This window comes from Pelobates fuscus, chromosome 2, assembly GCF_036172605.1.
Source record: "Pelobates fuscus isolate aPelFus1 chromosome 2, aPelFus1.pri, whole genome shotgun sequence".
NCBI classification, from domain to species: domain Eukaryota; kingdom Metazoa; phylum Chordata; class Amphibia; order Anura; family Pelobatidae; genus Pelobates; species Pelobates fuscus.
In genome coordinates, this window is record NC_086318.1 from 216,325,645 (window position 1) to 216,347,202 (window position 21,558).

At 43.4% G+C, this 21,558-nt stretch overlaps 1 protein-coding gene across 1 annotated transcript in view; it reads right to left on the reverse strand.

Moving 5' to 3' along the window:
- Nucleotides 1–16,630: 16,630 nt before the first annotated feature.
- The window catches only part of ECHDC1 (ethylmalonyl-CoA decarboxylase 1), a 28,126-nt gene continuing 23,198 nt past the window's right edge, over nucleotides 16,631–21,558 (reverse strand). The window contains exons 4-5 of the mRNA XM_063441169.1: nucleotides 20,821–20,901; nucleotides 16,631–17,656 (exon numbers count right to left, since the gene is read on the reverse strand). Coding sequence (XP_063297239.1) covers nucleotides 17,254–17,656; nucleotides 20,821–20,901 — 484 coding nt within the window. The 3' untranslated portion in view covers nucleotides 16,631–17,253. The remainder of the gene's footprint in view (nucleotides 17,657–20,820; nucleotides 20,902–21,558) is intronic.

The window sequence follows — 21,558 nt, forward strand, 5'->3', positions numbered from 1 at the left end:
CTATGCTACTAGCCAGGACTGTACCTTTTAATAGATCTGGGGTGCAGGTCCCAGGCCGCCTATTTTCCCATGTATATAGCGAGTACCACTATAAAAAAAAAAAAAAAAAAAAAAAATATATATATATATATATATATATATATATATATATATATATATATATATATATATATATATATATATATATATATATATTTAGTGCATTCCGGGCCCTTGCTGCTGTGTACAGTGAAGAGGGGGACCAGGAATGTAATCTTAAATCTCCAGCAGGTCCTTTCCTCTCGCAAGCTGCGAGAGCGTTGTTCCGGGTTGCAATGGCAGCTCTGTGTGGCCTGCAATAAATGCGGGAGCATTGCCATGGCAACCCACATTAACGCTCTCGTGGCTCATGAGAGGAGAGTACCTTCTTCTGCTGGAGATGTAATATCCTGGGTCCCCTATTAACTGTCCTTCAGCTCCACTGGACCACCAGGGAATCGTGTATCCTCCCTCCCTGCCCACAGGTTAGAGACAGGGAGGGGAGAATATACACTGCAGTCACTATATACACCCACAAACCCTCTGCATCCACTATACACAAGCTGTATCCACTATAGGCACACACTGCATTCACTACACACTGCATGCCGTACACAAGCACTACACATACTGCACACAATACACACACTGCATCCACTACTCATACTGTATAACATAAAGGAATGGACATGGGCGTGTTTTGGTTGCTGTGGTTTTGTTGGATGCATGTATATACATACAATCCAGCCCACTCGCTCATTCACTAAACAGCAATTTCAAGTCTCATAGATTATATTAATTTTATTTAAAAACACCACCTCAATGCACCCCATTCTTGGAGAGTCCCAGTAAGGAAGAATTTACTGGGATTAATGTAATAATTGTCAATATTATTTTGCCTAGGTGAGTGCAGCCCTAGCTATCTTTGGTTTAATATAGATATGTGTTAATTTATATTTTGGCATTCATGGTTCCCTCAATGAACTGTAGCTCTGCAGTGCCGGCAGCACTCCTGCAGGCCTAGACCATGACACACCCACCACCATGCTTGACTGTAGGAAAGGCACACTTGTCTTGATACTCCTCACCTGGTTGCCGCCACACACCATCTGAACCAAATAAGTTTTATCTTGGTCTCATCGGACCACAGGATATCCATGTCCTTAGTCTGCTTGTCTTCAGCAAACTGTTTGCGGGCTTTCTTGTGCATCATCTTTAGAAGAGGCTTCCTTCTGGAACGACAGCCATGCAGACCAATTTGATGCAGTGTGCGGCGTATGGTCTGAGCAATGACAGGTTGACCCCCCCCCCCCCTTTTCAACCTCTACAGCAATGCTGGCAGCACTCATATGTCTATTTCCAAAAGACAACCTCTGGATATGACGCTGAGCACGTGCACTCAACTTCTTTAGTCGACCATGACGAGGCCTGTTCTGAGTGGAGCCTGTTCTGTGAAACCGCTGTATGGTCTTGCCCACAGTGCTGAAGCTCTGTTTCAGGGTCTTTGCAATCTTCTTATAGCCTAGGCCATCTTTATGTAGAGCAACAATTCTTTTTTTTTTTTTCAGATCCTGAAAAAGTTCTTTGCCATGAGGTGTCATGTTGAGTTTCCAGTGACCAGCATGAGAACGATAACACCAAATTTAACACTCCTGCTCCCCATTCACACCTGAGGCCTTGAATAATAGCAAACAGGGTGATGAACCGCGCCCCAAAAACAATAAGATTGAACAGAAATTGGTGATATATAACAAGATATATTTACATCAGTTTATATTCAGTCTACATACGCACAGGGCCGGCGCTACCTGTAAGGCGGACTAGGCAGCCACCTAGGGCGCCCCTTGGGAAGGGGCGCCGCCAGGAGCGCTGGCCCCCCTAATGCTGCAGCCGCCCGAGTGCTCTGTAGAGAGCCTCAGGCGGCTGCAGCTTCAGCGCTCCCTTCTGTTACTCCCTCTCTGTAGCGTGACCGAGCGCAGTATAGTCCGCCGGTACAGGGAGCATCTGTCTCCTGTACTCGGACGGACTAACAGGAAGTGAACACTGGTGTTCACTTCCTGTTAGTCCGCCGGGTACAGGAAACAAAAGCTCCCTGTACCCGCGGACCATGATACAGAGCTCGGCCACGCTACTATAGAGGTAGGGGAGGGTGGGGGGAATAAATAGAGAGGGGGGGGAGATAAATAAATGGAGAGGGAGGGGAGGAGGAGAAATCAATGAAGAGAGGGGGGGGAGATAAATAAATGGAGAGGGAGGGGAGGAGGAGAAATCAATGAAGAGGGAGGGGGGGAGAAATAAATGGAGAGGGAGGGGAGGAGGTGAAATCAATGAAGAGGGAGGGGGGGAGAAATAAATGGAGAGGGGGGAGGATAAATAAATGGAGAGGGAGGGGAGGAGGAGAAATCAATGAAGAGGGGGGGGAGAAATAAATGGACAGGGAAGGGGGAGAAATAAATGGACAGGGAAGGGGGAGAAATAAATGGACAGGGAGGGGGAGAAATAAATGGACAGGGAGGGGAGGAGGAGAAATCAATGAAGAGGGAGGGGGGGGAGAAATAAATGGACAGGGAGGGGGGAGAAATAAATGGACAGGGAGGGGGGGAGGACAGGGAGGGGGGAGAAATAAATGGACAGGCAGGGTGGGGGGAATGGACAGGCAGGGTGGGGGGAATGGACAGGCAGGGTGGGGGGAATGGACAGGCAGGGTGGGGGGAATGGACAGGCAGGGTGGGGGGAATAAATGGACAGACAGGGAAGGGGGAATAAATGGACAGGGAGGGGGGGAAATAAATGGACAGGGAGGGGGGGGGAAATAAATGGACAGGGAGGGGGGGGGGAAATAAATGGACATGGAGGGGGAGGGAATAAATGGACAGGAAGGGGAGGGAATAAATGGACAGGGGGATGATAAATTGACAGGGAGGGGGAATAAATGGACAGGCAGGGTGGGGGGAATAAATTGAAAGGGGGGGGATAAATTGACAGGGAGGGGAATTGACGGGATTAGGAGGGGGAATGAGAGTGGGGAGGGGAGAAGAGAGTGACAACGGGGGAGACGAGAGTGACAAGGGAGGGGGAGAAGAGAGGGACATGGGGGGAGAAGAGAGGGACAAGGGGGGTTGAGAAGAGAGTGACGAGGGAGGGAGAGGGGGAGAAGAGAGTGACAAGGGAGGGGGGAGAGATTGACATCCATCACACACACAATGCACCCCTTGCACACAGAAAAACACACAATGCATTACACACACAGACACCCACACACAAGCAATTCAACCCTTACACACAATGCATCCCTTACACACACAGAAACACACAATGCATTCCTTACACACACTCAATGCACCCCTTACAGACGCACACACTGCATCCCGTACATACACAGAAACACTCATTGCAGCCCTTACACATACAAACACAGATTCACACAATGCATTCCTTACACACATATCAGGACATCCCCTACTCCTGTGAACAAACTAATTGGTGGAACATGAAGGTGGACCCTGGGGCCCAGACCTTGAGCTGTGCAAAGGGCCTTAAAAAAAATGGAGCCTTCTTCCTGTTCTCCCAGAACACAAACAGCCTCCAGAGAGCCTGTTCTACACCAGACCAGTGGAGCCAGACTGCAGGTAGAGCCCATCACCATCCTCATCTGATTGTAAGTAGGCAATCTAGTATATTATTCGTGGCACTAATCTCTAATTTACCTCACATTAAAGGGACACTTTAGTCCCCAGAACCACTGCAGCTTAATGTAGTGGTTCTGGTGTCTATAGCCTGTCCCTGCAGGCCTTTTAATGTAAACACGGTGGCACTGCAGCACTTGCGTTAGTTAACATGGGGCATTGTGATGTCATATCGGGGGGTGGATGGGGGGCGGCAAACTTTACTTTTGCCTAGGGCGGCAAAAATCCTTGCACCGGCCCTGCATACGCAGGAATAGGATGATTTCTGTAACCTTAAAGGAAGCAGAAATGGACAAAAAATAGTGCAATATGTAACAGTAATTTGGACTATTTGAGGTAGGTATGTAGCGCGCTAACTCACAATTGGTTGAGCTACTAAGAGCTCTGCTGTTATGCGCCTGTACGGTACAATCCCCGTCTTTGGATATTTGTAGCTCTGTTCTGTTGTTCTTTCCGTCCAATATAAATGGGAAAACACAATAGAGGTCTTATGGTGTAGTATGTAGGTACACAAAGTAAAAAAATAAAAGGCGGTATTCTACTTACAATATTCAGAGCAATGGCCTGCTCTGGTGTGGAGAGCGTTGGTGGATATGCCGCCACCTCTCCAGTGATGTGCACGTTTTGCAATACCCATAAATTTCAGGTTACCTGAGGCATTGTAACAAGTCACATGACACCGGGGAGGGGAAATGGCTAATTGGGCCCAATTTGAATATTTTCACTTAGGGGTGTACTCACTTTTGTTGACAACAGTTTAGACATTTATAGCTGTGTGCTGAGTTATATTGAAGGGAACAGCAAATTTACACTGTTATACAGGCTGTACACTTACTACTATACATTATAGCAGAGTGTCATTTCTTCAGTGTTGTCACATGAAAAGATATAATAACATATTTACAAAAATGTGAGATACTGTGTGTATGTATATGTGTGTGTGTGTGTGTGTGTGTGTGTGTGTATATATATATATATATAAAATTCTTATGTATTCAGAATGTTAATTGACTATCTCTACATGTAAGTATTGTACATGTAGGTTCTACTTACTAAACTCTAAAAGTTGCTACACCTCTTCTTAATCCTATAATGATATACATTAAATCCCCTCAAACATTACTCTTTTCCCTACGCTTTTTTTTTCTTCTGCCATTTTGTGTTAATTAGGTTAAGCTATTGTAGAATTTAAATTTAGAAATGAGATCAGTTTAAAAATAGCAATGACCCCTTTGCCTTAATGCATGTATAATACCATTAATAGGGAATAAAATTACCGTATTTATCGGCGTATAGCACGCACTTTTTCTCCCTGAAAATAGGGGGAAAATGATGGGTGCGTGTTATACGCCGATATACCATATTTACTCTTGAAGCGTGGGCCGGTGTTCAGCGCGCACCGTGGTACTGGAACTTCAATTTCAGGTTCCGGTTTCCGGCGGGACTGAAAGGAAGTGTGCACACTTCCTTTCAGTCCCGCCGGAAACCGGAACCTGAAATTGAAGTTCCTGTACCGCGGTGCGCGCTGTGAACCCGGCCCACGCTTCAAGACAGGTAAGTAATTATGGGACAAGGGAAAGTGCACTATGGGACAAGGGGAGGGGGGACACTATGGGAGGGGGTGGAGAATACTATGGAAAGGGGGGGGGCACTATGGGAGGGGGTGGAGAATACTATGGGATGAGGGGGGAGAATACTATGGAAAGGGGGGGTAACACTATGGGAGGAGGGGAGAATACTATGGAAAGGGAGGGGGACACTATGGGATGAGGGGGGGAATACTATGGAAAGGGAGGGGGACACTATGGGAGGGGGGGGAGAATACTATGGGAGGGGGGAAATGTCCTTCTTAAAATGAGGTGCGTGTTATACGCAGATAAATACGGTAACTTCTGAGCAATTTTATCATCTGAATACAAAATAATTGAGCCAAATGGAAATGACTGAATTTGCTATAGGATTTTTAAAATGTGGTGAATAGGCCCCATTTGAGGTTACAAAGGTTAATGCATGTATGTCAGAAAGTAACGGTACTAAGTAGGGATCGACCGATTATCGGTCTGGCCGATATTCTGTATTTTTGGCAATATCTGTATCAGCCAATAAAGATACTGATATTGCCAATCAGGATCGCCGGGCTTGCCTTGGTGGCCCACTAAGCTCTTACTTACCTTCTCAGCAGCTCACTTCAGCTCCCCTGTCTAAATATCGAGAGTCCCGCGGCCGTCAAAGCGTTGTTACGGGTTAGACAGGGGAGCTAAAGGGAGCTGCTGGAAAGGTAAGTAAGAGCTTGCTGGGCGCCCACTGCACAGTCCATGCCACTGGGCCACCAGGGAATGCCATATGGGGAGGGGAGGTAACAAGCAGGGAGGGAGGGAGGCATTTTACAAACACACACACACACTGCATTCACTATATACACACTGCATTCACTATACACACACTACACAGACACACTGCATTCACTTTACGCACACTACACACACACACTCTGCATTCATTATATACACACACACACACACACACTGCATTCACTATGCTCACTACACAAACACACACATCCATTACACACATATATTCTTGAAAACAACAAATTCTGACTGGCATGTATATCTTGTGCATTAACATTAAATTTAAATAAGTTTGCAAAAAAAAATAATAAACATGTTTAGTTAACAGTAGATTTGTGTAGAAATAGTTTATTTTTGTTAAATAGTAAATGTGCAAAACATTGGTAAGTTATCGGCTATCGGCCTGAAAGATTATCGTTATCGGTATCGGCTCTAGAAAATCAATATCGGTCAATCACTAGTACTAAGGGTCAATTAAACTAATATAGTAAAGAACACACAATCCTAATATTAATGTATAAAAATAAGCTTTATTACATAATCAACAGTACTCAAACTTAAAGGGAAACTCCAGTGCCAGGAAAACAATCCGTTTTCCTGGCACTGCAGGTTCCCTCTCCCTCCCACCCCCCCAATCCCCGGTTGCTGAAGGGGTGAAAACCCCTTCAGTAACTTACCTGAGGCAGCGACGATGTCCCTCGTCGCTGCTTCCTCCTCCGCGCCGCTCCTCCTTCTGACTATGTCGGCTGGTGGGCGAGACTGATCCCGCCCACTTGCCGAGGAGACCTAATGTAAATTAGTGCTCCCCATAGGAAAGCATTGAAAATTTATTTCAATGCTTTCCTATGGGGAAATGAGCAACGATGGAGGTCCTCACACAGCGTGAGGACGTCCAGCGACGCTCTAGCACAGGTTTCCTGTGCTAGGAACCAGGAAGTGCCCTCTAGTGGCTGTCTAGTAGACCACCACTAGAGGTGGAGTTAACCCTGCAAGGTAATTATTGCAGTTTATAAAAAACTGCAATAATTACACTTGCAGGGTTAAGAGTAGTGGGAGTTGGCACCCAGACCACTCCAATGGGCAGAAGTGGTCTGGGTGCCTGGAGTGTCCCTTTAATCAATATACACCAGTAAATGCGTAATTCAGGAATCAAAAATCATATACATGAAATTCATTATCATACACCATATTAACTGGAACATAACAGGTATAAGATGTAGATATAGTATAATAATTAGTAGTAGTATAAGAAAGAAAACACATGAAAATAAGGTAATGTAATTTGAAAATAAACAAAGTACTATACCTCGTTAATAATCAGGGGACACCACAAACACCCAACATTTCGGCGCAAAGAGGCTTTTGTCAAGGTGTACTAAGCACCAAAACCGTGATGGATTGCACCTAAACAGAAGAGGGTCTGCTGTGCTGGGGACAGGATGACTAGAAGATTGGAGGAAATGTTAAACTAGTGGTAAGGGGATGGGACATAGGACAGAAATGAGATGAGCTTTAGCTTTGGCGGGTGGAGATAGGGAGGGGCAAGATCAAAAAAATGTTTTATGTAACAATAAAAATTCACATAAATTAGATGACCCATAATATTAAATGTATGCTTACTAACATAGACATATATACACATAGACGCTGCATTGACTTCTGGTGGGCAAGAAATGCGGGCGCCATTTTGGGCCAGTCGTACTTCCATAGATATATATGTCTATGCGTACTTCTAGTTGTGTTAATTAACGAATACTGGTACATCCTGTGACAAACCCAGGGGTATTTGCGGTAGGGGTTTACATTTTGGAAGAAAGAAACGGTGAGCCTAGAACACTTATTCTATTACAAGTTCTTAATATTTTAGCCTATATCCCAGTGCTGTAAGGAGAAAAGTAAAATCAAAGTTTTAATCCTGGCAGCAGGAGACTGGTAACCTAATCGATGGCTAGGGTACTATAGCGGTAGTGTTCCTTGTTCCGCAGGGTGAAGATGGATTTTTTTTTTTTAATTGCGTCGGTTATGATGGATATTTATTTGGCCTTTTTTGGGGCTGAAAAAAGAAGATTTTAGAAGAAAGAAAACATTGAATGGTAAGTTTATTTTAGTTAAATGGTCCCCCCTCATTATTTTAGGGTGAGGAGGGTAGGTAGGAGTTTATTTTTGGGGGGAGGGGCTGACTAGGGGTTTGGGGACCCCTAGTCACCTGGGGGGGAGGGGGGTTAAATTTTAATTTAGGGCCCCCACCCACCGCTCAGGGTTGGGGGCCAGGGGGGAGGAAATTAGGTCCCCCCCATTTGTATTTAGGGCCCCCATCCGTCGCTCAAAGGAGGCTAACAAAATTAAGCTAACAAGGCATTAGCCTGGGCATTTGGGGGCGGCGGTTATTGTCGCCCCCTGGAAAGTGCCACCCAAGGCAAATGCCTTGTTAGCCTTGCAGTATATACAGCCCTGGTGCCGTATACAGAGTTTTGTAGAGTATAGTAGTATATAGTATCTCAGGGTGGATGTATGCAGTATGTTGCAGAGTATAGTAGTATAAAGAATTATAGTATGCTTAGTGTTGCAGAGTATAGTGCAGGCATAGGCAACCTTCGGGACGCCAGATGTTTTGGACTACACCTCCCATGATGCTTTGTCAGCATTATGGGTGTCGTAGCATTATGGGGATGTAGTCCACAACATCTGGAGTGCCAACGGTTGCCTACCCCTGGTATAGTGGTTAAGAATATTGCAGTAAGTAGCAGAATATAGCAGTATAAAGCAGGGCCAGATTAAGAGCCCATTGAGCCTGGTGCTGACAATTATGATCGGCCTAATTACAGAATCTTATCGACAAAAAACACAAAAACAGTTATACCTCCCAAGCGTCATGTATCTGGTGGAGGTGGAGGTGGTGCTGGAGGGAAACTTACAGGATATCGCGATCAGAAAACACATACCCTATGCTAATCTCTTGCTTTCATCTTTCAAGTAAATCCATACCCCCTAACAGCAGTGTCCGGTGAAGCAGGATTTCGATGGGTGGGATAAAAGGGTGGGCCACTGATGTGAATCAAGTAACCAGAACCGGTCAAAGGGAAGAACATGCCCAAAAAGGGGGCATATCTGCTGGAAGAATTAGATGGTTATCCTGGTATGAATGCATGTCAGGCTGCCTGACAATCATGCAGGATGACCAATCAAGGGCATACAGTGCAGACAGCACTCTGAGCTTGGCATAAATGTGTCTAATGATGCACTAGCTCTACGCTTTCGAAGAACTGTCCCCTAGCATCCAATGGTCCAGTTCTCTCCTAACCTTCTTACTAGATGGCAGAAGCTCCTGTTATACAGTCTGGGACAGAGAAAAAGCGTTTGTAGTGAGTGTAGAAGAAAGGGAACAGTGTTAGAGAGACTGTAGCAGCAAGAGCATTTGCACAGTGTGCAAAGTCAGCTTTACCTTAAAGGAACACTATAATCACCAAAACAACTTTAGCTTAATGAAGCAGTTTTAGTGTATAGATCATGCCTCTCAGGTTTTACTGCTCAACTCACTGTCATTTAGGAGTTAAATCACTTTGTTTCTGTTTATGCAGCCCTAGCCACACCTCCCCTGGCTATGATTGACAGAGCCTGCATGAGAAAAAAAACTGGTTTCACTTTCAATCAGATGTAATTTACCTTAAACAATTTTATCTCTTGCTATGTAAATTGAACTTTAGTCACATACAGGAGGCTCTTGCAGGGTCTAGCAAGCTATTAATATAGCAGCGGGATAAGAAAATCTAAATTAAACAGAACATGCATTTAAAAAAGGATAAAATTTAGATGATGCTTTACAGGAACTGTTTAGGAAGGCTGTGCAAGTCACATGCAGGGAGGTGTGACTGTGGTCTAATAGACAGCCACTACAGGGCTCCCGGAATCCAAACGGGCTTTTGGTCTGTTATCTGACGCTGGACGTCCTCACGGATGGCCACTCGGACAAAGCAGTAACCAAACACTTCTTGGATCTAAAGCATACTTTAGCCACATTAAAGTTTGTAGCCATTTATCACATCCTGCCACCAAGAAGAGGTGGTGATCGGGGGAGGATCCTTCTCAATAAATAAGCATTTTGGATACACAAATTAGACACTGTGTCCCCTAGAGGGTTAAATGAATCCCTGTCGCTACATTCTTTTGTGTGATATTGTATATTTGCTTCAGCCCTCACTTGCATATAATTTATTTTTAAATGTCAGTAGTTATAAGTATTGTTCTTTATTTCTATGTTATTTAACATTGTAGTATGAGTAGTTCTCTCAAAGGGTAGTTGCTATAAAATATTGGTGTATAGCAACCACTATACGAGCACTTATAATCAATAGCTCATGTATAGTAATTATAGTGATGTGACAGATTTAACCCAGTACCCATAACTTAGCAATGTTTATGTATGTATTTTAGAACTAGATGCCATTATGGATAATGTGGTTCTCTTTGGCACTTTATTTTTATGTACAACTTATCACTTTAAAACTTGGCACTTAGCACTTTTTTGCATGTTTGCACTTTTTAATATATTAGCACTTTAGATTGCCACTTTACTCCCTAGCACTTTAAATATTGGCACTTCACTATAATCCATCCATAGCAATAGCATTCTTGTGTTTTCTTTATGTACTATGGGCAATAGTATTTTGTAACATTACAGTTCACTACTATCAATTGCTACATTTATTTTATTTTATTTATATTTTTTTTTTCGTCCACTAATCACCTCTGGGACGCTATGTCCCCTTCCTACATGAGCTGCTTTGTATCACAGCTCGATCCACACGTTTGATCCACACGATCACTTGGTGTAGCTAAACGTTCCCATGGCGACCTTTCCTAGTTACCCACGTCGCCATGGCAACGCTGGCTAGCTTCACGCGATGACGTCACGGAAATGGGTGGAGCTAATCATGCACATGCGGAAATGGGCGGAGCTAATAACGCACATGCGCAAACGCCGGATTTCACACACAGCACCTGGCAAGATGCCGGTTTTCATACACAGCACCTGGGGTGAGTTACATTTAATTAATTGCATCTCTTATATATGTGATATGTTTTTAACATGTATGTGTGATCCTGATTTAAGTCCATATATTTTATGGAAATCCGAGAGTGCAACCAACTATTTTTCTATATATATATATATATATATATAAAATAAATAAATATGTAAATACGTTAAAAAATAAAATAAAATAATAAAAAATAAAATATATATGTGTAAATTTGTTCTAACTGTATTTTAAAATTAATATATATATATTGATATCAAAATACATGTAGAACAAAATAATATATATATATATCCATATACCTAAGTATATATGTATATATCACTATATATTTAACTATATATAAATAAAAATAATTATAAAAAGTTTTATATATATATATATATATATATATATATATAATAATTCTACGTATATATTTGTCATAATTTTACATAATTAGGTAATTTTATTAATTACAATTTGCAGGACCTGCCAAAAGTCCAGGGAATTTAATTTGCTAGCACTATATTTAACCCTGAAACTTTCCAAGACACCATAAAACCTGTACATGGGGGGTACTGTTTTACTCGGTAGACTTCGCTGAACACCAACTTAATCCACCAATCAGAGTGTTGTTATGAGTCAAATTACACAGCGTGGGAAAATTCCAAAGAACTTTCCCACGCTGTGTAAAATGACACAGAGCACTCTGATTGGTGGATTTCAAACCAACCAGAGTGCTGTGACAGGTAAATGTAGAGACTTACCTGTCAGTCTCTTCATTTACCTGTCAGTGGACTCTGATTGGATGGCTTAAACCCACCAATCAGAGTGCTCTGAGCCAAATTGCAGGGCAATTATAAAGCCTTGCCCCGCCCTGCAGAGCTCAGTCTGCGCCGGGTGAAGATGGATTATTTTTTTTTGGCGCTCAGGGTTTTTTTTTTTTTTTTTTTAATTGCGTCGGTTATTGTGGATTTTTATTTGGCCTTTTGGGGCTGAAAAAATATGATTTTAGTAGAAAGAAAACATCAAATGGTAAGTATATTTTTATCTCATTATTTTTAGGGTGAGGGGGGTAGGTAGGGGTTCATTTTTTGGGGGAGGGGGTGACTAGGGGTTTGGGGTCCCCTAGTCACCTGGAGGGAGGGGGTTACATTTGTATTTAGGGCCCCCTCCCGCCGCTCAGGGGGGAGGACAGTAGGTCCCCCCCAATTTGTACTTAGGGCCCCGACCCACCGCTCAAGGGTGGGGGCCAGGACATTAGGTCCCCCCCTTATTCTAGTTTAGGGCCCCCACCCACCGCTCAGGGGTGGGGGCCAAGGGGGAGGACAATAGATCCTCCCCCCTTTTTTTACTTTTGGGTAAATAGGTCGGGGGTGGGAGCTCACTGTTTAATAGACTTACCCCTACTCGCGGTATAGCCATTTCTTTCACTCCCCTAATGCAGAAGTTGTTCCGTCGGGCCCTGTCCTCCATATCCACCTGTTTGATTTCAAAGACCTCCATACTGGACATCAGGCTGTCTGACTTTGTAGCCATGTCTGTGTGGGCCTCAGCGTACTCCGCCATGGTGTTTTCCACTGTGGCTGTTCTGGCCCCCAGTTCATGCAGATCTTTGCGTAGATCCCCTAAGGAGGATTGTAGAGTCTGCCTTATGTTCGGACTTTGCGTCCAGCATGTTCTTAAGAACACTTTGGGTGACCGGAGGATCTAATGTCCGCGTGCTTCGCGAGGGCTCCAACTCCGACTCCTCTGCGCCATCTTGGCTTTCTTTAGCCAGCACTAGGAATTTGTTCTGCCCGGTTTTAGGGGTTAAAAATTGTGATTTCACCTGCCTCACCTGAGTCCGTTTAGGTTTGGACTGAGACCTATTGCGGTTAGTCGTTGGGATCGGGTGTTTTACAGTCCAAATGGCTCGGAGTAAGGCCTTAGGTGCATGGAGCGTTTATAGAATGCAACCGCTCGCCAACAGCTCCAGGACACGCCCCCTAGACATATACTTCTTAATAGGACATTGTAACTGCTTAATCTCATTGAAGTGGTTATAGTGGCCGGAATCCCCTGGCACTGTAATTCCATTCAAACCATTTTTAATGCTAAATGAGTGGCTTGGGCTAGTGAGGAAACATTCGACTGATCAGCAGTCGGCGGCTGTGATTATCAGAGAGTGACAGCTGGGCACTTTCAACCTATCACAGCGCACATTGCTGTGATTGCTTTACTGTGTTAGAAGGAAGTGTGTAATATCGGTCTTGGCCATTGTGATAAAATGCCTTTTGTCACTGGATTTTTATATGACCAACTGCCCTTTTCCCCAGTCTGTTGGAGGAGCCTGATTGCCAGCCTCCTCCCTCATGACAATGGCCCTGGGGTGTATTGCCATTTAAAAAGACAATGGGGCTTATTGGCTTCTAAAAGACTGTTTCTGCCCATTTGAATCCATGGGAAGATGTGTCTCTTCCCCTTCCCCGTTTCCTGTCTATTGTTCCAGCAGGGTGTTGTCCCAGGCACACTGCCAGACCAGTTGGAACTTGCTGTATTGGCCCTCCTCAGTCTCTCATCAGCGCTTTCTGTGTTTTAACCCCATGGCGATTTGACTGTGGTTGTGGTATCTGAGCGCTGTTCAGATATAGTGAGCGCTCAGATCCAAGCTTTCTGGGGATAGGTTGAATGTGGGGGTTTTGTTAAGTATAATTGGAATTATGTATTGTTATGTGTTGTTGTGAATAGATCCATTTTCTGTATGCTGGAGGTAATTGGTTTACCACACCCAAGCCATGCTTGCAGATGGTCACAAAGGGACTTTCAACTAACTTTTGACCCACTGGACCAATTTGTACTTGACGTATGTTTGTATTTGGAGTATGCTGATTCTGAAAATTTAAGTTTTATGTGAATGTGATGTATACTTTTAGAGTTATGAATATTGTGTAAAACTGTGTATTTTCCTGCCTGTGATAATTCAGTTAGACCATTGTGTTCAGTAATTAGATCACAGGCAGAGGGGAGGATTTTGTATGGGAGTGTCTGAGTGTATTGTACGTATTGATTGGTTGTTCTGCAAAACCCTGTGGGCAGTACTATGTGTGTAGAATGTGAATAAAAGAGGCTGTATGTGCCAGTAAACTCAGTTCTACTTCACCCTCAATTTGGAATCTTATTGGGGGAATCTGCTACAAGGGATTGCTATGCTTGTCATACTCCCTTGCTAAATCGCTACTAAGCTCTTCTAAGAGCTTGTTCCTGTTCTGCTACCTGAAGGAGTCTATGGTGGTTATGGTGTCTGCTGGTGCTTGGAGTCCTCAGGAAGTGCTAGGAGCATCCTTCAACGGAGGTACCCAGTCGGGGTGCCAGGTGATCCGTTACAAATGGTGGCAAGCGTTGGGATCATTCGTGGATTCACAAATTGAGGGCAACGCTAGTAGCCGTACAGCGCCCCTATCTACAAAAGCAGTAACTTCAGCAGAGCAAGCATGGCACCCGGCTACACTCAGGAGGAGTTTACATTGCGGCTGGCTTTCTACAGACCCAACCCCCCGGAAAGATCCGTGCAGCTCGTGAGGAGACACGTGGAAGAGTACCTGCAGGTCAAAGCAGAGTGGGCACGTGAGTTAGCATGTTGGGAGAGACCCCAGCGGCCAAGCAAGTTACAGGGAGAGAAGCGTGTCGTCCTTCCTCCCCAGCGGCAGTGCGACAGCTACACTCAGGAGGAGTTTGACAGAGAGCTGTGATCGCAGCTGGCTTTCAATGGACCTAACCCCCCCCGGAAAGATCCGTGCAGCTCGTGAGGAAACACGTGGAAGAGTACCTGCAGGTCAAAGCAGAGCGGGCATGTGAGTTGGCAGGTTGGGAGAGACCCCAGCGGCCGAGCAAGTTACAGGGAGAGATGCGTGTCGTCCTTTCTCCCCAGCGGCAGTATGTATCCCAGGGAGCCAAAGGTGCCATCCTTCCTCCCCAGCGGCAGTGTGTGTCCTTAGTAGAGGAGACAGTCGGTCCCTCTCCCCAGCAGCCAAGTGAGTTACAGGGAGCCGAAGGTGCAGTCCTTCCTCCCCAGCGGCAGTGTGAGTCCCAGGGAGCCAAAGATGCCGTCCTTCCTCCCCAGCGGCAGTGTGTGTCCTTAGTAGAGGAGACAGTCGGTCCCTCTCCCCAGCAGCCAAGTGAGTTACAGGGAGCTGAAGGTGCCATCTTTCCTCCCCAGCGGCAGTGTGAGTCTGAGGGAGCCAAAGGTGCCGTCCTTCCTCCCCAGCGGCAGTGTGAGTCCCAGGGAGCTGAAGGTGTCGTCCTTCTTCCTCCCCAGCGGCAGTGTGTGCTTGTAGGAGAGGAGACAGGTGGTCCCTCTCCCCAGCAGTCAAGTGAGTCCCAGGGAGCCGAAGGTGCCGTCCTTCCTCCTCAGCAGCAGTGTGTCCGGCAGGGAGCAGACAGTCGGTCTGACTCCCCAGCAGCAGTGTGTTGTACAGGGAGAAGAGACAACCGGTCTCTCTCCCCAGTGGCAGCGTACCCTACCAAGGGGAGACCCTACCCCTCCAGTAGGTGCAGATGGGACCGTGGTCTCTGCACCCGACCTACAGGTATACTGGATGACCTGTCCAGATCCCAAACTACCCTTACAGGATTACCAGGAGGAGGTAAGAGATGTCTCCCCTCCCCAGCCAAGTTGCGTCCAGGCTACCCCAGAAGAAGCGCTGGCATTGGGGAGAGCGCAGCTGGCCTCAGCCCCCCATATCCCCACAGCGTGTTGCCCAGTACCACCAGAGGAACCACCAGGTGCAGTAAATGTGTGTTGTGGGTGGGCTACTCATGTACTTGTTCACTGTGGGTGGGTTTACCGACTAACTCAGGCACTGACCAACAGGTCAGGTACCTGGTTAGTCTACCCACCAAAGGGGAGATATGTGACAAAATGCCTTTTGTCACTGGATTTTTATATGACCAACTGTCCTTTGCCCCTGGCTGTTGGAGGAGCCTGATTGCCAGCCTCCTCCCTCATGACAATGGCCCTGGGGTGTATTGTCATTTAAAAAGACTATGTGGGGCTTATTGCCTTCTAAAAGACTGTTTCTGCCCATTTGAATCCATGGAAAGATGTGTCTCTTCCCCTCCCCATTTCCTGTCTATTGTTCCAGCAGGGCGTTGTCCCAGGCACACTGCCAGACCAGTTGGAACTTGCTGTTTTGCCCCTCCTCGGTCTCTCATCAGCTCTTGCTGTGTTTTAACCCCATGGCGATTTGACTGTGGTTGTGGTATCTGAGCGCTGTTCGGATATAGTGAGCGCTCAGATCCAAGCTATCTGGGGATAGGTTGAATGTGGGGGTTCTGTTAAGTATAATTGTGTATTTTTATGTGTTTTTACTGTTGTTGTGAATAGAGCCATTTTCTGTATGCTGGAGGTAATTGGCTTACCACACCCAAGCCATGCTTGCAGATGGTCACAAAGGGACTTTCAACAAAATTTTGACCCACTGGACCAATTTGTATGATTTTGACGTATGTTTGTATTTGGAGTATGCTGATTCTGAAAATGTAATGTCGGGGTGCCAGGTGATCCGTTACAGCCATACATCCCGGTGGAGCTAATTTATGGATGACCAGGGATCCTAACTGTATGAAAATGGTTTAACATGTAACTATGTAACATTAAATGGAAAAACCGTGGCAGGAGACTCTTCAGGGAGAAGCCTTTTATTGGAGGATTTAACATCCTCAGAGCGCATATGGAGCCCGCAACGGGAGGAGGAACGGGAGGGGAAAAAAGGAGAAGGGAGGGATAAAAAATATATGCGTTTCACTTATGTTTTGCATTTCAGGTATTCCTGTAGATACATTTTCTATGTCCCAAGTGCTACGATTTCACATTTACATCTGCCTAGCACATACACAAAACTTGGAGAGCCATCACCAAAATCTTTTGTCAACATTAAATGCATATTTATATTTACACTTTTTATTTTCTAAATGTGAAATTAGCATGTAATTTTTTTTATAAAGTGATTTCTTAATTTTTTAATTGTTTAAAAATACCATACATTACATTTTATGAATTACAAACACCATTCTAAATGCATTTATTTGACAAGCAAAATTTCTGTGTAAAGAGTACTACTATAAGGAGAGAGAGTTCTGTCAGGCTGGAGGCCTACCTTATAAAAAGGTTGGACAGCATTAATGTAAAGAATCTAACATTTATTTATGTTTAGTTCCCTTTGACAAGGCTTGAACATTATCAGGGCCACCCCACACTGTCCCAAAGATCTCCTTCTCTGTCCTTAAAGCATCTTCAAGATTCTTCTCTCTACCGGACAGAATAACTTTTTTCACAGCTCTGTTTATGAGTGGTGAACCTTTGGTGTATGTCTGCATCCATTTCTGGGTTTCCTCTAGTGATCTATCATCGCCATAATTTAAAATATCATCTGCAAGTCCAATTCTTAATGCATATTCAGGATCAACTCTTAGAGTGCCAGAAAGTAGTTTCAAAGTATGTCTGCTTCCAATCAGATGAATTAACCTGGCTGCTCCACCCCATCCTGGAACTAGTCCCATCTGTTTATGAACAAATCTAATCTCACTGCCTGGAGCCATTAGCCTGTAAATGAAACATAATATTTATACTTTTATCAATGTAAAATGCACACTTTTAGTGAGTTTATAGCAATGACATCAGTTTAAGACCATATCTTGTTACTATTTTAAATGTCTCAAGACAAATGACATGAAGGTGTTTGCTTATCCTTGTTGCTAAAGGCATGACATTTACATTTTTAGGGTATTTGAGCAACTTCCAATATCTATCTGTGCTTGCCCAACTAATGTAATAAAATTATAACCTGTAAATTGCTTTTTTTTTCATTGACCACATTTAAACAAATATATATATATATATATATATTTTTTTTTAAGTAACTGGTTTCATTATTTATTTATTTAAAAGGAAAGCAAAGATAGTACCAGTTACATTATACAGATATTGTTTTGAAAACATTTGCAAACAGAAAAAGGCTTAACCAATCAAGAACCTCTTACTCTGATCTATGGCGTCTGATCATATCCTAGAATCCCCTTCTCCACAATGGCATTTACACCAATGTACAATGACAGAGAATTTTGAAAAATTTTAGTGACATACAGGGATACAATCTCTGGTTTTGGTTTTTATACAGCACTGTTGATATTATAAACGTTACGTACCTTACAAGCAGGAGGTAGCACAAAATATACTTCCCATGCCAAACGTGACACATTTGTATGATCTTATTTGTATTCAGTCTAGAATCCAATCTAGCATATTAAAGCAATACTCCAAGCACTATAACCACTACAGTGCAGTATAGTGGTTATGGTGCCAGGAGATCTCTGGCAGCCCCAATTGTAACTAGTCTTCTGTTTTAGAATCATTTGACTTCTTACCTGGGGTCCAACAGGTGCCGAACCCGGACTCCTGTTTGAAGCTGGAAGCTCTCTCTAACCTAAATCTTGCAATGAAGTGCTTCAAATATGGTCTCAATCAATCAGTGGAGGCTTGTCCACCAATTTTAAAACAAACTAGAATTTTTTTCTGAAAAAGGTAGGAGGAGACCGCGCCCCAAACAATATATACGTACACAAATAGTTTTGTAATTGTACACACAGTTGACCTCAAAGATAAAAGTAAAAATAATACAATAGTACAGTACAGTATGACTGATGGGTGGGTAGTGAAATAATCTTATGTGATATCACTCACATTTGATAGAGCTAACTTAGAGCTCAGCTGTAATGCACGTGGTTGGAATAATCCCCATCTATGGATATGTGCAGATGTGGACGTCTCTGATGTCTCAAGTAAGGTACAATGTGCAGGACATATGTGAAAATACAAAGAGACTTTGCACCAAACAAGGGACATCACTACACCTACTGGGACAAATGGATTGAAAAATTAGACCCTGAACAATGAGGTTTTTTTCTTTATCTTTTCCTTTCCTAGTGGATTTTTCCTTGTTTTTTCTGTATCTGTATGGTTTCCTTCCGCCTAGGAAATTATATGGGCCCCCCCTCGAGCCTGATATGGGAATTTTTTAATCTTTTTTTATTACACCGCGAACCGAGCAAATGTCTGTTTGTTTGTTTGTCTGTTATGTATTTGATTGTTTAATAAAATTGTAACCGTGTCTAGATTAAAAAAAAAAAAGGAAAGAGAAAAGTAATTTGATAAGTGACAGAGAGAGAAAGAGAGATTGAACAATACATATGATGATTTGGTATTTGATCATTTCAACTATGACTATTCAAGGAATGAAACAACAAATACCATATTCTGATGTTAAAAAAATAAATAAAAAAAAATACAAAGAGATACTCCAATGGTAAAGTAAGTAAAGTAGGTGTAAAATGAGAAATAAAGTAATGTACTTACATTTACTAGAGCAGAACTTGCTCTAGCGTATACAGCCTGGGTGGTATAATCCCCACCTAAGGATGTTATGGTACCAGGAAGCAAAAAAAATGTGAGGTAAAAATAAAAAAAAAAATCGGAAAATATTACATTTTTACTTCTTATACTTATTTTTATATATTTTTTATATTTTATATTTTATATTTACCTAATTTATTTTTACCTCCATTTTTTTTTGTGCTTCCTGGTACCTGGGATGGGAGAGCTGAGAGGGGCAGATCAGCGGCAGGAACGTCATGTTACAGCCATGCCTGCTGCCATGACTGGACCCGAAATGAAGCGTGGCACAAAGATTACCTTCTACGCGCTCATACGCTCGCTCCGTTATTCAGGCAGGCACTACACAGACAACAGTGCCTGTTACATGGCTCCCCCCCACCTGATTTACAGGAAAGCACTGCACAGACAGTGGTGCTTGTCGTTTGGCTCCCCCAGGTCCCGCCTCTATTAGGCAAACACCTCATGGACAGCGGTGTGTGCCACATGGCAACTGCCCCACCTGATATACAGGCAGGCACCACACAGATAGCGGTGCTTGCCACTTGGTCCCCACAGCTCCCCCATGCACACTAATATAAGGCAGGCACCCAGTGTTTTAAATAATAATTTTTAAAAGTAATCCTTGGTCGACATCTTGTGGCTACATTCTGTATTACACTTGTAATTTGAGTGTGGTCTCAAAATGCCCAACTTCTTAAACGAATTAATGTGGAATTAACAGGAATTAATGTGAATCATCCACATATATTGGAGGTTAGAGTCATATAGACCTATTCCTATTCATGATTAGAAACATTAAGAAACAGTCAAATCCATGTGTCCAGTCTTGCGCTCCACCAACTTGAAAAGTCACTAGTAACAATGCTAAAATGCGTAATAATTAAAACATTAAGTGTTTTTCTGTTTGTTCGTTTTGAAGAGTTTTTTCTCTGAATGTTCCACTTTTGCAGCAAATCCCAAATTCTGAAGTGTTTGCAGACACCAGAACTTTAGCTAATCCTTGTTCTTGCTCCTGTCTCAGCTGATAAGTTAAAGAGGAAGGCAACTGAAAACTCTCAGCCAACTATCAATGGTCTAACTTAGTATGAGTTGGAATGATATTGTGGGAGTATGAAGAAATATGAACTTCTACTTTAGCACATCAGCTCAGACTGCAAGAAGCTTGGGTGCCTGACAAATCTAGTTAAACTGGTCAAATGGTCTGAGACTGTTTAACATCTGAAGGCACTAAAAAACTCTTGGCTACATAACCACTAAAATGTGTTGTAATTATGGTTTGTAGATTATTTCTTCACTAGGTCAAATGGTCAATTAACCTGAAATCACAGGCAGTGCACAGCTCTGATCCTCCACCCATGGCCTTTCCTTGGATTAATGCAACACTTATCAATGGTAATCTGCAAGAAAAAAACTTTTTTTAAAAAAGGAAACATTATGTATCATGCATTTAATAAATTCTGAATGTTAATGTAAGAGAATTTCTACAGTGGACAACCTACACAAAAATTATGGTAGGAATATACACAAATAAAGAACAATTTCATGTTATTAATGGATCTAATTAACAGTAGCCTAAAAAGCAATTAAATGTTTTATCATCTGATCTATGAAATTATTCTTTTGGTATGATATATACTGTAACTGTAAATAGTAACACTTTTTAGAAAGCCAGGGCCGGTCGGTGTAAGCCCAAAGTCCTATTCTGCCAGAATGTGCAAAGTAGGGGAAAGTTGGCACCGAGGGAGCTGTAATCAATATCTGCTGTGCCTGCACAACTCCCTTGTGTGCCCTATAATGATGCCTAAATATGAATCGCTCAAGCACAGGCACGTATGGCACACGAGGGAGCTGTTCAGGCAGTGCACAGAAATTAGAGCAGCTCCACTGTCCACCATGGATAAGATCCCCTTCAGCTCTCACAAATGTAGGGTGGAGGATAATAATCAAAAACACTATTAAGATAAATCATTTGTGGGTGCATGTGAGAATTGCGCGCGTGTGAGAGAGACTGTGTATGTCATTGTGACTGTATGTGTGTCTAACAGTGTTAATGA